At 51.5% G+C, this 14339-nt stretch overlaps 5 protein-coding genes and 1 non-coding gene across 6 annotated transcripts; 5 read left to right on the top strand and 1 right to left on the bottom strand.

Annotated features, from left to right (window-relative positions):
• The first annotated feature begins 412 nt into the window (after nt 1-412).
• On the top strand, nt 413-2177 carry BO88DRAFT_405672 (putative nucleoside hydrolase). Its single transcript, XM_025706948.1, has 5 exons — nt 413-695; nt 749-918; nt 978-1012; nt 1078-1374; nt 1443-2177. Exons 2-5 carry the CDS (start codon nt 900-902, stop codon nt 2064-2066), a joined length of 975 nt encoding a protein of 324 aa, XP_025562018.1. The 5' UTR covers nt 413-695; nt 749-899; the 3' UTR covers nt 2067-2177.
• Nucleotides 2178-4849: 2672 nt separating this feature from the next.
• On the top strand, nt 4850-6120 carry BO88DRAFT_405675 (basic helix-loop-helix domain-containing protein). The gene is made up of 2 exons (XM_025706949.1): nt 4850-5158; nt 5229-6120. The coding sequence occupies exons 1-2, from the start codon at nt 4877-4879 to the stop codon at nt 5799-5801; spliced, it is 855 nt and encodes a 284-aa protein (XP_025562019.1). The 5' UTR covers nt 4850-4876; the 3' UTR covers nt 5802-6120.
• Nucleotides 6121-8077: 1957 nt separating this feature from the next.
• Nucleotides 8078-8882, top strand: BO88DRAFT_67299 (uncharacterized protein). The gene has a single exon (XM_025713048.1). It carries the CDS (start codon nt 8180-8182, stop codon nt 8513-8515), a length of 336 nt encoding a protein of 111 aa, XP_025562020.1. The 5' UTR covers nt 8078-8179; the 3' UTR covers nt 8516-8882.
• Nucleotides 8882-8972, top strand: BO88DRAFT_t158. Its single transcript has one exon. It is a non-coding gene; the product is annotated as a tRNA-Pro (tRNA).
• A 474-nt stretch (nt 8973-9446) lies between these two features.
• On the top strand, nt 9447-12326 carry BO88DRAFT_488711 (uncharacterized protein; the record flags this gene model as incomplete). The annotated part of the gene is made up of 4 exons (XM_025712632.1): nt 9447-9566; nt 9618-9687; nt 9784-10177; nt 10232-12326. 4 exons carry the CDS (start codon nt 9447-9449, stop codon nt 12324-12326), a joined length of 2679 nt encoding a protein of 892 aa, XP_025562021.1.
• A 179-nt stretch (nt 12327-12505) lies between these two features.
• BO88DRAFT_342670 (putative MFS sugar transporter) lies at nt 12506-14278 on the bottom strand (the record flags this gene model as incomplete). Its single annotated transcript, XM_025703150.1, has 5 exons — nt 12506-12897; nt 12952-13472; nt 13524-13761; nt 13829-14169; nt 14223-14278. The coding sequence occupies 5 exons, from the start codon at nt 14276-14278 to the stop codon at nt 12506-12508; spliced, it is 1548 nt and encodes a 515-aa protein (XP_025562022.1).
• Between the last annotated feature and the right edge of the window lie 61 nt (nt 14279-14339).

Consider the following 14339-nt stretch of genomic DNA (forward strand, 5'->3'; position numbering starts at 1 on the left):
GTATCCATGCAACACCCCATGCTTCGGGGATAATAACTTCGACCGACGTGCATCCTCACTTGTGTCTATTGTAAGGACTAGCTCTTACCCCATGTCAGCTCCACAGTATGGTAGAGCAATGCAGGAAGCGATTGATTCTTTCGATCGCTCAGTATGTACGTAGTTTAGATAGTTAACTATCTAGATAGCTAGCTAGCTATCTTGGACAGTCGGCATGACTAATAGCATATCCGTTCGTGAGTCTACTTAGTATTCAGTTGCTGCTCGGGGACTCGGACAGATAGCTGGAAGTGGAGAAGTCATGATAACGCCGGCCAAGACCATCCCACTTTCCCCTCCATCGCCCGAAACCCGCGTCATTGCAAATTCTCCAGCAAAACCCAACTCGGTTTGTACCACAAAAACAATATACTTTGATTGGATAGTGGCAAATCCGGCACGCGAGCTGAAGCTGTAGCAATGGCACCGAAAAAGATCATCATCGATACCGATCCCGTATGTTCTTCACTCCTTTCAATGATGATCCCATCCGAGCTCCACTTCTGCTTCAGGATGTTTGCTAGTTACAACCTGTGCTGATAATCCAAACAGGGTATTGATGACATTCTTGCCCTTCTTTTGGCATTTTCTGCCGAGCCTGAGGATGTTGAGGTTCTGCTAATTTCGCTTACTTTTGGTAACATCGAGGTGAAAAGGTGAGCTTGCGCCGTCCGTCGCGCGATAGTACGCCCTATACTCACTCAGATAGCTGCCTGCGCAATGTTGTCTCCATGTTCCACATCCTGGAGCGGGAGATGAAATGGCGTCGAGAGCAAGGTCGGCCAGAAGGTTTTGGTACTCTTCGCGCTTCTCCTCCAATCGTTGCTGTGGGTGCAGAGGATCCTTTGGAGGACCAAAAGATGCTTGCAGATTACTTCCGTGAGTTTCGCAAATGGCAAGTCTTGCTCATCAAGCCCGCCATGCTAACCCTTCTCTAGACGGTACGGACGGCTTGGGAGGTATTCATGCCAGTGTACGTGAAGCACGCAGAACTACAAACTACAAAACTTGCAAGACTGCTAACACACGAATTCTCAGCATCCCCACCTCACCCCCAAAGAAGCTTGGGAGCATCTCTTCGACCCTTCTTCTGATTCCCGCGAGATCAAACCTGTCCCGGAGGGAGATCCGGCTCATCGCTCATTCATTCCTTCCAAGCGTCCCGCACACGAGGAGATTCTCCGTGTCTTGAGGGAAAACGATGCTGACACCGTCACCCTCGTGGCAGTCGGTCCCCTTACTAATCTTGCATTGGCATCTGCTGCTGACCCGGAAACTTTCCTCCGCGTCAAAGAGGTAGTGGTGATGGGAGGAGCAATCAACAAACCTGGAAACGTGCGCGTTGGCCTGAACATTACCCCGTTTGGGGTTGAAAAGAGTCATGGGATGCTGACATCTTCTAGGTTACCCCAGCTGCAGAGTTCAACACATACGCTGACGCTGTTGCGGCAGCAAGAGTCTATGCTCTCACGTCCCCTTCTCCCAGAAGTACTCTGCCGCCCGCAACGAGTCTCCCCGAATATCCTCCGAGCCTTAGCAAACAGCTCACTCTTCGCACGTTTCCCCTCGATATTACGCTGAGACATGGTGTGACGCAAGGCCAGTTCCGGCAGATAATTACGCCGCTTCTGGAGAGTGGATCGCCTTTGGCTGAATGGGTGTCGGCCTTCATGGCTCATACTTTCCGTACACTGGAGAGACTGCATCCGGGGCACGTGGGCGATGCCGCGGACCTTAGTCTGCACGACCCTGTATGTGTCTGGTATGCTATGACCGCCGAAGATGACGGGTGGAAACCTTCAGCAACGTCACCAGAAGACATTCGCATTGAGACTACTGGTCAGTGGACGCGGGGCTTGTGCGTTGTCGACCGACGGAACCGGCACCGCATCGAGGCCGATGAGGAGAGCGCAAGTGATCATGGCCTGTGGTTAAGCCTGAGGGCTGGTAACCGCGTGTGGAGAATGGATGGTTCTCCGGTGGAAGACACCTTTGGTGAGGTGCTTCTTCAGAGACTGTTTACTTGAGGTAGTGCCGCATAGACTGGAACTGCGCTCACCACCCAGCCACCATGGGGGTGCACTGTGAATAGGCAATCTTTCCAATTAGTATCATATCAGTCAAGCAGAAATATATGCTGTCATTAGTATTGGTCTGTTGGAAATCAGAGCTGTTGGGGTGTAAGCCAACGTGACGGACTGTCCTGTCTGGTACCAGCCAGTACGCACCAGGCTATTCCAGAGTTAACTATTCACTCCACGTGTGATCAAGTATCTCCACGTATACCAGTAGCTAGCCAAGACACAACCGCGTAGTGGGGTGTTACCTCAGCTGTTGCACCAAGCGGCCGTCTAATCGTACTAAACCGCTTCGGATCATCCCATTTCAATTACGAAGCAGCACATAAGTCGGGGGGAGAGAGATGCGGCACGAAGAGCATCGCATTGTCCGATAGATACGATTGGCCAGAGCCAATCGAATAGCAACAGAGAGAAAAGTTTGCTTACCGTGACAAGCGACAGTCCATGCAGAAACTACAGGTGCATTGCGGGGCATGTGCTTCCGTGTGGTTGTTCTGCCCCGCTATTGGGATTTGAGAATTTGCAAGAGGTAATTAAAGGGATGCGAGGACGATAACAATGGTGAATGAGCTGGCATGGCGGCCAATGGAGAAGACGGCAAGGTTGGTAACAATGGAGCAACTGGGGCGTGTCTCGGGCGCTTGGCCTAGCTGAGCATAACGAGTATGATGCGGAGAGTTCCCGGGCAGCAGAGAGGACCTGTCTGTCCGAATACCAAAGGGGAAAGGACCAGAGAGAGGCCGACATGCACATGCGACCCCGTGTGGCAGGAGGGTCCACTGGTTGGGAGGACGGCTTGCACGTGCTCCAATGCCCCCTCTGGACGAGAACGTCGCCAGGCTTCGACAAGCGGTCGTGGTGAGATCATGACCATTTGAGTCCCGAGACGTATTCTCAGGCTTTGCGGGTCTGGGATATTAGACAGATCCACTTTATGGACACCTTCGATTCCTGACGATAGTGAGTGAAGTCGATGAGGATTCATGGTGTGACTGGTATTTCCCTCTGCCCACTTCCCCTCGCTTCACCTGCCTGGGTTCTGTCACATTGAGGAACCCGAGCATTGCTTGAAGATTGAGAGATATTTCGGCAAGTTATGAGACTGGTATCAATCGAAAAGGATCCGGGGTCAGCCCGGTGGCGACGCAAGCCTCTGCGCTCTTTAACGGCACCAATTAGCGTGTCGTGTGCGTGAGCGTGGTCCATTCCGCAATTTTATCTAGATTGTAGTCAGGCTTAAAGGAGTAGGGGATCTGAACCCCATCTTTAGTAAATTGACAAGTGCAGGTCGGAATTGGGAGCAGCTTGGTATCTAGTAGTACCTAGGAGGTATCACTCCGGCACCCGTGGCTTGTGGGGATTTCCGAATTCATGAAGAAGAGGGGGGGCATAGTAGTAGTATGCAATTAGACTAGATAGACCACAAGGTGAGTAGTCCACGGAGTACCTTGAGTTAGGTACCTGGTAGTGAGTAGGGGAAGAGAGGACTCGAAAAGTAAGGGACATGAGCCGGCAGCTTCGTACAACCCATAAGAACTCTGGACCGAAGCACGAGCCCCAAAAGCGTCGGCGGTTTGGCCCCAGGCAACCGGTCTCGTGCCCCCCATCCGGCGGTGCTGTTGGGCCAATGACGGGCCAGCAATCTACCGCGTGGGCTTCTTTAAGCACGCGACACTTGGAATGGCCCTCCGTTTCGGGATGGCCAGTCCCAGGCCCATCCACGGTTATACTACTAAGTACTCCTAGTACTACTCCTACTAGTACTCGGGTCTCAACTCTACTAAGGTAGTACTGAAAGAGGTGTATGCGCATACTGGCTGCAGCAAACAGCAACTACTTACTAGATAGGTAATGAGCAAGCTTCCCGAAAATCCAGAATTCAACGCCAATCCCCCCCTCTCCCTCGTCGATCATCCCGATTAGAATTTGGGAAAAAGTAACCACTACTTTTAGTCACTACACCGTAGAAGTACCTGTTTCTTATCGCAAGCCCACTTCCCCCCGACCTATTACCTCCGTCCTACTATTGCCTCGTTGTGTCGCCTCTCCCCTCCCTATTCATTCATATAAACTTAACCCAGGTACCAACACTTTGGCAGGGCGTTTATCCGTGCGTCTTCCTTTGTGCAGGAGCCCCAACTCTCCGGCACCAGCTGTTCACTTCTTGTCATATTGCTTTTTCCTAGATTCAATAACCATTTCTGCTTCTTGCCCGTCCAACTACTACCTCTTCCCTTTGCCTCTCCTCTCTTGTCCTATCCTATCCCACTTCCCCTATCTTCTTCATCTTTGACGGCTTACGACTGTACGACTTTCAACGGGTTGTCATCCAACATTGCTCCACCATTGGTCCAATCTTACTTTTTTGACTTGACCATCCACCCTATTAGCCCGTCTAATGGAAGAGTAATCATCGGGTTGACTTTAAGCGTTTCACTTCCACAGAGGCCATGTCACGCTCTCGTCTACCACCAACCCCTGCCATGTCGGGGGAGTTCATAGTCAAAGACAATGCATCGGTGGACGCTTCAGATCCATTCGCATTGCCCCCAGCTGCCATTAGTCCATCCAAGATGCAAGCTGCTAGCAGAAGGCCATCCAAGTCGGATCCATCCGCTTCCTTTCCAGCGTCTCCAGCATCGCCGAATCCTGCACTGGGTATTATGGCAAATTCCCCGCGTCAGACTGGTGTCAAGAGACCTCTCGAAGATTTTAACCTTCCACCACCCCCCACACGCACTCGCAAAATTATCCAGATGAAGCCCAAGACGCAAAGTCCGCCAAAGCCGACCGCAGCAGCCAACAAAGCATCCGCAAAAGAGAATGGCAAAACGCCAGCAAATAATGGAGCCTCAACAAATTCCAAAAAGAAACAACCCAGCGCAACTAGTGCAGCGGGCCGAAAGATTGCTAGAAAAACAGCTCACAGTTTGATCGAACGGCGGCGGAGGTCTAAAATGAATGAAGAATTTGGAACCCTGAAAGACATGATCCCGGCGTGCAAAGGACAGGATATGCACAAACTCGCCATTTTACAGGTTTGTCTCAACCTCAGTCTTCGACGACCCCTGTCCTTAAGCCGGTCGCTAACCGTACCCGATGACCTAGGCAAGTATTGATTACGTCAATTACCTGGAACAATGTATACTCGATCTGAAAACTGCCGGTAATCGACACACAATTGCCTCGCCGCGAATGCCTCCTGCCCCTCCTTCACCAACGTCTCCGGAGGCTCTGGCGGAAGAGTCGGGCCTTTCATCGGCTTCCGTGTCTCCGGAACTACTTCCCACCGATGCTGCCACGGATGCAATCTCCCCAGTGTTCTCTCCCCGAAGTGGTGGTCCTACCGGGAATGCACCCAATTTTTCGTCCATCACACCAAGCCCGGCACTGGGCCCAACCCACCCAACCGACAATCCGTCCCGCTCTGAGCGTGGCTCATGGGCTATGTCTTCTTCCAGCACCTCCCCAGTGATCCAGCCTAGGTATTCCATGGCGTCTTCTGCGGATGTGGATCACGAAGCCTCCGCTGCCCTACTAATGCTGAACCGGGACTGCCGGGGATCTGTCGGCTCGGTCCACGACGTGCCCACCAATTCCACTACCCGGCATGGGAATCCCCCCACCCAGGACCCACAAAGGAAGATCGGGATGAGCGTTAAGGACTTGCTTATTTCCTAGGGGTGATGGTGGCCGGCTCTCTCGTTTCACCTTTTTCACAGTCACTCATGATGTCTCCTTTGTAAGGTACGGGGATCAATTGGCGTGCGAAATTTCGATATCATGAACTAGTAATGAACGGTTTGGCCCGGTGCTGTTGGTTTTTGCTTTTCGTTGGTACTCTGGGCACTTCAGGTCATCGTTTCAGGTAGGCGGGCTGGTCCAATGCGAGTTAACGGTTATTGTTATGTTTTGAGCGCGGGCTTTGTCTTTAAGATAATCCCATTTTGATTTGCCTGGCAATGTATTATGGAACGATTGTCTGCAAGTCTGCCATGTTAGATAGAATCTAGAAGAGTCTATTATTGTTCACAAAACTTATCAATGATCTTACCAGAAGATCACGCGCTGAGGTTGTCAACTGAGCCCATAACAGCATTCCAACCCACATTCCCCTTTAATAACATGAGAAACTCCTGACCAAAGCCATGGAAGACAACAATGCGCCCCAAAGAGTATTTCCTCCCCACCTATACGGTCGTCCTAATAAAGTTTAACCTACTTCCCCATGACAGCCCATCTGCTTACTACACCTACAGCTCCTAACTATTCATGATGACACTTGAAGCCCAGACCAGCCAAGCACGAGCCAAGCAACAATGTCGTACTTTTTTCTTTCCTTCCCTCTCTCGCGGCCGACTCTCATGATAGAAAGTCAATCAGCGCGACGATCCCAAGCCTCGACTTTGTATCTAGCGCACCATCTAAAACCCGAATCCCTCACCATCACTTAACCAACACAACATAAACAATATCTGATACAGGAAAAAGGTTGAGGTGGTGGCGACGGCAACATCGACGATGGAGTCCAAAAAAAAAAGTGCCGCACATCCGACATCTCCACCAAATATTGATGGAATGTGTACTTTATGTACGGCCATTTCTCGGCTTTTTCCTAAACTGGATGGATGCGTGTAATAGCCGTGTGTCTAGATGCGGCTATCGGTGTTAGGTTCTTACCCCGCACGCAAATGTGGTCCGTCTTCTTTGGTGCTTCTAGGCGCATTCCATTCTACCGCATTGATTGATTCTCTTCTGGTTGTCGGGGGGTTACTGGAATGTGGTGGTGGTGGTGGTGATGCAGAGAGTAGTTTGGCTGGACGAGGCGATTGGTGTGATGGTGAAGATGATCATGGTTGAAGAATATCTGTATTTGCTTTTTATAATTTTCAGCCTGTTGAGATGTCATCCACATCAAAGCAACAAATAACTTTCTACAGGAGAGAGAAGGGAAATAGATACTCCGCGGAATCGCATCGAAGCTTTCGCTTCGCTTCGCTTCTGCTCACTAGTAGTGGACGCGAGCCTCTTCCCACCCCCCGCTTTCTTGGACAAGCATTTGGAGGCGATGTAGTTCAAGCAGACTCGCTTTTTGCCAAGCCCCAAGACATGCATGAATCCTGAAGGATTTTCTGGTGCGGAGTAGTAGATAGTATCTAAGGGTAAAAGGGGCGGGAATGAAGGAGACAGTGACATTAGTAGTAGTACTAGTAGAGTCCATCAACAGCAATCTGTGAGGCAGTCAATGACAGCGGAATAATATGTGCATGGCATAATACATGAAAACAAAAAAGGTGCAGCAGCTAGTGTAGGTATGGCACATTTTCACAGATAGGCACTACTTTTCTTTATGGTGGGGCAGAGCTCATACACGTAGTAAAGGATGTTCGCACTGCCTCTATGGCCAAGATGAAAGCAAATGCAGACTAACCCTTGGCTCTGTGGATGTGCTTGGGTTTAGGGCGCGATGTGGGAGAAGATCTACAAGTGGCAGATCCACCCTCCACTTTGGGTGGGATACACTTGGTCGGGTGAAAATTAGCCAAGTTTTCTTATGACGTTGCTCGGACTAACTTTTTAGCTTTTCTCTTTCTTTTGGCGGTGTCTTTTGCAAAGTATTGGGTAGAGGATCACGATAGTTTGAGATTTCATTTGGGCTGATTTGCAATCTGCCTGAGGAGCTGTAGATCATTGCAGTGGCGCTCTCCCGGAGTCCTTGGGAAACCCCGTCCGAGTACTCCGTACTCGAGGCGAGACGAAAAGAAAAGGGCAAAAAAGGCAGCCCTCATTCACGTTCAGACAGGCTCAGACTAGTGCAAGTTAGTGCACTCCACGGGTGCCCCCGCACTGCGGTGCCGCGTTATCCACGTCTGCCCCGGTGACCCTTTCCCGTGGGCATTCAGTTCATACTAAGTAGGGCTGCAAACTATATATTCCCTCATTACGCCACAGCCTCTTCTCCCCTTCCCATTCCCGCCCCTCCTCGCACAATCACGCACCACCCGTCATTTGATGGCACCAACGATACTATCACCCTTCGGCGGCTTTGAAATCTTACCATGTCCAACAAGTTTCGTTCCTTGCAGCGAAAGAAAAACGCCCGGTCCATAGTCTCCGAGGATCCGTGGAAAGTCGACACACCATTCGGACCGCCCCGAATCCCACATTTTCCAGGTCGAGGCATGCGACGCCTTCGCAGTACCCTCCAGAAATTATCGCCCTCTGCGCGTGCTGAGCGAGAACTCCTCAGGCAAAAGAACCGGTACAAGAGCCCCTTGACTGAGAGGAATGTCGATGCTCTGGTCACGGAGCAGCTGTTCACCGATGCTTGTTATCCCGACAAACATAGCAGAGAGTTGCAGATCTCTGCATGGCTAGAGCGACTGTCCTACTGAGACGCGCCATCCTTACGTACCTCCTCCTCTTCCTGCATCTCCTTCTGCGGGGAATACCATCGAACACAGACGCTTCCTTGCGCGCTTACCTTCCCGCATCTTCTCACATCCTTGATTGAATGATCTGAGGATCTAGTTTGTTGAACATCTGTTCAGTCGACTGTCTCAGCACTCTGTCCGACCGGTACCCATGAAAATAGTTGTTCACTCGGCTTGAGATTTGTGCTTGGCATAACGGTTGATCCACTCGACGACGCAGCCATGCATGCAGGTGTCGGCGCTAGAGGCAAGACACTTGGACATAATAAGCGTGCGTTTTGCTTCCTCTTGTAGAGCAAAATAGGAAACCGTGTTTCAACAAGCAACGCCCGGGTGGTCTAGTGGTATGATTCTCGCTTAGGGATACAAACCCAAGCATATCTGCGAGAGGTCCCGCGTTCGATCCGCGGCTCGGGCCGTTTCACTTTTTGTTTTTCTCGCTTGACTCCTTTGCTATGATGATCATGAATGTGGATGATTGAACTTCCTTTTTGGCTTGAGCAGTTCTGTTCAAGGGCGCTTTTTTTTTTGCGGATCTACGGTTTAATGGGCGGTTGATTGATCGGTTGCTTCCACCTGATTGTTGCTCGGGTTTGTCTGTATAGCATGGTGCTTGGGGCGATGGAGTGCATATCTTAGAGGTATCCTTTCGTTTGTTGCTAGAATGTTATAATAGTTTTGGTTGTTATTCTTGTCAGGTGGCTGAGATTAACATACAAAATAAGGCTTGTGGCACTGGAACCGCCACTAATTCGATGATGCGTCCACTACTGCACGAGCATACATTAAGGTCTCTCACTAGTATGCACTTCTGTGAGCATAATATTGTCACAATATATATATCACCAACAAATCAACCTACCACTTATCCACTGCCACGAAATTAAACCCTATGAACAGCACCAACAATGACTACATTTGCGCCTCCATGCCCCTGCATCTTCCAAACGTTAATAGTAGCGAACAGGGGTTCATTCCCCAGCCGCGCGGTGATAAGATGAGGGGTAAACTAGTAACTAAGCAGCTGAGGGGAAAGAAAGAAAGGGAACATCTAACCGCCCAGCTCAACAACAACTCCACACCATCGTTCTTCCTCCATTTCACCACCAAGTCTTGGACCAAGACAACAATCTGTACATATAATGGTCCAACCCAAGAAAGTCGCCATCATCGGCAAGTTGTACGCCCCGCCACCCAACCTAAAGCCATCTACTAACATCCCTCCACAGGCGCCGGCCCCTCGGGACTAGTAACAGCCAAAACCCTCCTGCACAGCTTCCCCGAGGGCACCTTCATCCCCAGCGTCTTCGAGAAAAACAGCCGAATTGGTGGTCTCTGGCCCACGGCGATTGACCATGGCGCCGAGCGACGGCTCAACCCGTGGATACGGACGAACCTAAGTCGGTTCACGGTGGCTTTCTCGGATCTGGCGTGGGAGTCTGTCATTGGGGAGGGGGAGCTGTCGATGTTCCCGCAGGCGAGACAGGTAGGGCAGTATCTAGAGAAATATACGAATTTGTATATTCCCAAGGGGGTTTTGAGGCTGGGAAAGGAGGTTGTGAGGACGGTTCGGGAGACGGATGGGTTGAGGGCGAGGTGGACGGTGCAGTGGACTTCGAGAAGGTGTGTCTTCTTTAATCTATCGTTCAGATGATGCTGGTGGCTAATGGCTTACAGCATAGATGCAAATGGCATTGAGTGCAACGGACCTGAGATGGAATCCGAAGAGTTCGACTACCTGGTCGTCACGTCTGGATACTTTGCCAAAGCTCACTTTCCGGATATACCTGGTCTAGCTGGGGTCGCTGATAGGGTTGTCCACAGCTCCGAAGTGCAGACTATAGACGAAGTGCAGCGGCTGCTGGAGAGGACTGGGTCCTCGGGCGGGAAGCTGGTCGTTATTGGGGGCAGTATGTCGGGAGTAGAAGCTGCTTCGACGGTAGCGCTTCATCTGTCTACGATGGACTACAAACCCCCGGTGGTACAATCCGGACGAGACTACGAAGTCCATCATATCTCCTCGAGACCTTTCTGGACGATACCTACCCACCTGCCCCATGATGGCTTCCAAGATAATACCAAGACGCAAAACATGCACTTCCTTCCCCTTGACCTCGTCTTTTACGATCTTGCTCGACGCCCTCCCGGCGAAGTCGAATACGGTCTCGGACCGCTCTCCACAGACCGCATACACAAAACAAACGCTTACTTCCGCTCCCTCCTCGGCGGCGAGTACTCAAAAATCGGCAGCTTCGGAATCCCCAGCAACGAGAGCGAAGATCCGCAGCCATCATGGATCGGCATAGGGGACGACTACGCCGAATACGTGCGCTCCGGCTTCATCAAGCCCACCATCGGCCGAGTATCCAACATCAACAGCCCATCAACCCTCACCATCACCCTACCCAACGGCACCCAAGAAACCATATCCGACATCACCGCCATAATAACAGCCACCGGCTACACCCCCTTCTCATCTCTCAGCTTCCTCCCCTCGCCCGTCCTCTCCACCCTCGAATACTCCACCACGGACCCCTTCATCCCCCTCATCCTGGACGGCAAAGGCACCTCGCACGCCGAGATCCCCGACCTCGGCTTCGTCGGCTTCTACCGCGGCCCCTACTGGGGCGCAATGGAAATGCAAGCCCGCAGTCTCGCAAACACATGGGCCAAAGACCTCTCCTTCACAGGGCCCTACTTCACCAACGAAGAACTCACCCAAAAGACCCACGAACGTGACCTCCTCCGCACTCTCCGCAATACAACCCTTCCCCGCAGCCAATTCCCAATGGGCGACTACGTAGGCTTAATGGAAACCCTAGCCCGCGAGCTCAACATCCCTCGAGCTCCTATCCCATCCTCCACCACCAGTTATCAAACTAATCCCTACAACAACAACAACCCCACCCACAACGATACAATAAACCACGGCCCCGTCCTCCCCTCCCGCTACATCCCGACCCCCTACCTATTCCCCACCCCAACAACAGACCGCCTCTCCACCCTCATCGCGCGCGAAAGCACCACCACCCTCAAATCCCTCCACCGAACCATTACCCCCAGCCCCACAAACTACAACCTCGGCATGGGAATGGCCATATTCCGCGCCCTCCACGGACAATGGACCTACACACGCACCGTCACTCACATCCTACCTTCACCGTCCCCGTCACCAACATCGCTGCCCACACCAACCCGCTCATCCCCGATCTCGCATGTCACAGGAACAGCTACCTTCCATCCCCGTCGCACATCTAGTATCTGGTACGAGAAGGAATATGTATATGAGGAGGTACATCACACCAATACCATCACCAATAACGACAGCAATATTGAGATGATGAAGAAACGCTATATCTACCGCCTCACAGAAGGAACCTGGAGCAAGAAGAACGGCCAAATCCTCATCTGGAATGTGGATATTGATCCGTTTCATGCGGGGAAGTTCTCGCATGGGGTGTTTGTGGGGTTGGCGGAGCGGATTATGCCTCCTGCCCCTGCTTCTGGCGATGAGGAGGATACTAATACTACTAGCGAAACGGGGAGGGGAAATGAGTCGAGATATGTGGTTCGGGCTGCGGCGGGGGCGAGACCCATGGATCGGGAGAAGGAGAGGGATCCGAAGTATGAGTATGTGTTTCGGATGGAGGGGGTGTCGGTTGTGGAGTGGGAGTGTGTGGTGAGGGAGAATGTGGTTGGGGAAGGTGGTAGTGGTGGTGGTGTTGGTGTTGAGGGTGGGGGATTGGTTACGAGGACGGTTTATAGGAGGTGAGCTGTGTAGTTATTTCCTTACGTTTATATACTACTATTTTTGGAGGTGGATGGTGTGTACGGTATAGGTGAAGGAAGGGGAATGGTATATAGAATTCAACTTAGGTTGAATTGCTCACGTATGCCGCCAATGCCACATGGCTTACATCATTATCGTAAATCAGACAATACTTCGATCAATCAACGCCGCGCATCCTCCACAGTAACAGCACTGGGCTTCTCCATTCCCGTATCCTGGTGCGTCACGCGCATTTGCTTCTCGTTAGAGAAGAGGTCTTCACCCTGTGTGACGTGGTTGGCTCCGCCGAAGAGGGCATCAATTTCCTCCAGCGGAACCTGCTTGGTCTCGGGGACGAAGAAGAACACAAAAAGAGCGAGGAGGAAGCAAATGCCTGCGAACATGTAGAAGGCGTAGAAGCCGCAGTTGTTGAGGAAGGTTGGGAAGAACTGCTGCACGATGGCGTTGGCCACGTTTTGGGTCTGAGTTGCCATACCCACGGCTTGGGCGCGGACGTTCATGGAGAAGACCTCGGATGTCCAAATCCAGATGGTAGCGCCCCAGGAGGGTTTGTCTGTTAAGATGATTAGTAGGGAGTTTGATGGATGCAGTAATCGGTGGGACTCACAGAAGAAGATGAATAAGAAAAGTAAGAACACAATCGATATGCCGACTGATTCTGTCTTCGCCCCACCTGGTGAGGGTGTTTCTGTTTCAACGGCTGCGACGATGATCATGCAAATGCCCATACCAATGCCACCAACGATCAGGAGGAACTTGCGTCCAAATCGATCGATGATCCAGATGGCGTTCAGAGTGAAGATAATACCAAAGGTGGCATTGAGTGCGTTGATAAGCGCGATTTGGTTAGCGCTCTTGAAAACCTTCTCGTAGATCTTTGTCGAGTACGTGTTCAAGGTACCCTGTCCACTGACTTGCTGGCCGGCGTTGATGACAAGAGCCAAGTACATGCGCTTGCGGAGGGACTTGTCCTTCCACAGAGCGGCGTAAGTGCCAGAGATAGCTTCCTTTTCGTACTCGATGGCCTCGCGGATTCTGAGCAGCTCGTCTTCAACCTCGTCATCGGTTGCTCGAACTCTGCGCAGCGCTCTGCGGGCCTTTTCAACGTTGTTACCGCGTTGGATGTACCTGTGCGGATGTAAATAAGGGTACTTCAAGTGGGTTCACAATAGCGCTTACCAACGTGGCGAACCGGGAATGGTAGGCAAGATGAAGAGAATGATCACGGGGACCAAAAGTTGGAAGATGACAACCATTCTCCAATCCCACTCGCCCAAGTGTGTGGAGTGCTTGGTGCACGCGTAGTTCACCCAGAAGCAGATGAAGGAGCCCACCGAGTAGAACATTTGCCAGAACGTCATGATCTTTCCACGAATCTCCGGGGGTGCTAGTTCACCGATATAGATGGGACCCGCAGCTGAACAAGACAGCGTCAGTAAGAACTTTGTCATCTCTGCTGAGAACACCACCGATGGCAGACTTACTCAGTGCGATACCCTGGCCAATACCGATGATGCATCGTCCGGCAAGGAAGCATGCAATGTTGCCACGAGGCGCAAAGCACTGCATGAATGTAGCAGCGATGACCAAGATGCATCCAATGGCCATCCCAATCTTGCGACCCAGAAAGTCGGCAATGGGACCGCCCATGAAGAAGCCGCCAACAATTGCACCCACGGTGTAGGCCGTGTTGACACCTCCGATCATGTTCTCGTCAGGGTCATTGAAGTAGGCCACCCAATTGTCCGAGCCTTGTACGGAATTATAAACGGACGCATCGTAACCGTATAAGACCATGCATGCTGCTGCGACGAGGGAGATGAACCTAACGGATGTTAGTATAATGACCCTTTCCACACACTAGCGAAGCATGTGTACCAGTTATAGGCTCGTTTCGATTGGAAAGGATTGACTTCGAAATCGTAATCAAACATTGTGGCAGTAGAGGCCGTAAGCGACCTGAATACGCCCTGATAGCAAACAGAAGTTATTCCC

This window comes from Aspergillus vadensis, assembly GCF_003184925.1.
Source record: "Aspergillus vadensis CBS 113365 unplaced genomic scaffold BO88scaffold_14, whole genome shotgun sequence".
NCBI lineage: Eukaryota > Fungi > Ascomycota > Eurotiomycetes > Eurotiales > Aspergillaceae > Aspergillus > Aspergillus vadensis.

Coding starts and splice junctions, on each gene's coding strand:
- BO88DRAFT_67299 (XM_025713048.1), top strand. CDS start 8,180: ATGTCCAACAAGTTTCGTTCCTTGCAGCGAAAGAAAAACGCCCGGTCC.
- BO88DRAFT_405672 (XM_025706948.1), top strand. Junction 1,013..1,077: donor TGGGAGGTATTCATGCCAGT/GTACGTGAAGCA, acceptor ACGAATTCTCAG/CATCCCCACCTCACCCCCAA. Junction 1,375..1,442: donor CAATCAACAAACCTGGAAAC/GTGCGCGTTGGC, acceptor GACATCTTCTAG/GTTACCCCAGCTGCAGAGTT.
- BO88DRAFT_405675 (XM_025706949.1), top strand. CDS start 4,877: ATGAAGCCCAAGACGCAAAGTCCGCCAAAGCCGACCGCAGCAGCCAAC. Junction 5,159..5,228: donor ACAAACTCGCCATTTTACAG/GTTTGTCTCAAC, acceptor CCGATGACCTAG/GCAAGTATTGATTACGTCAA.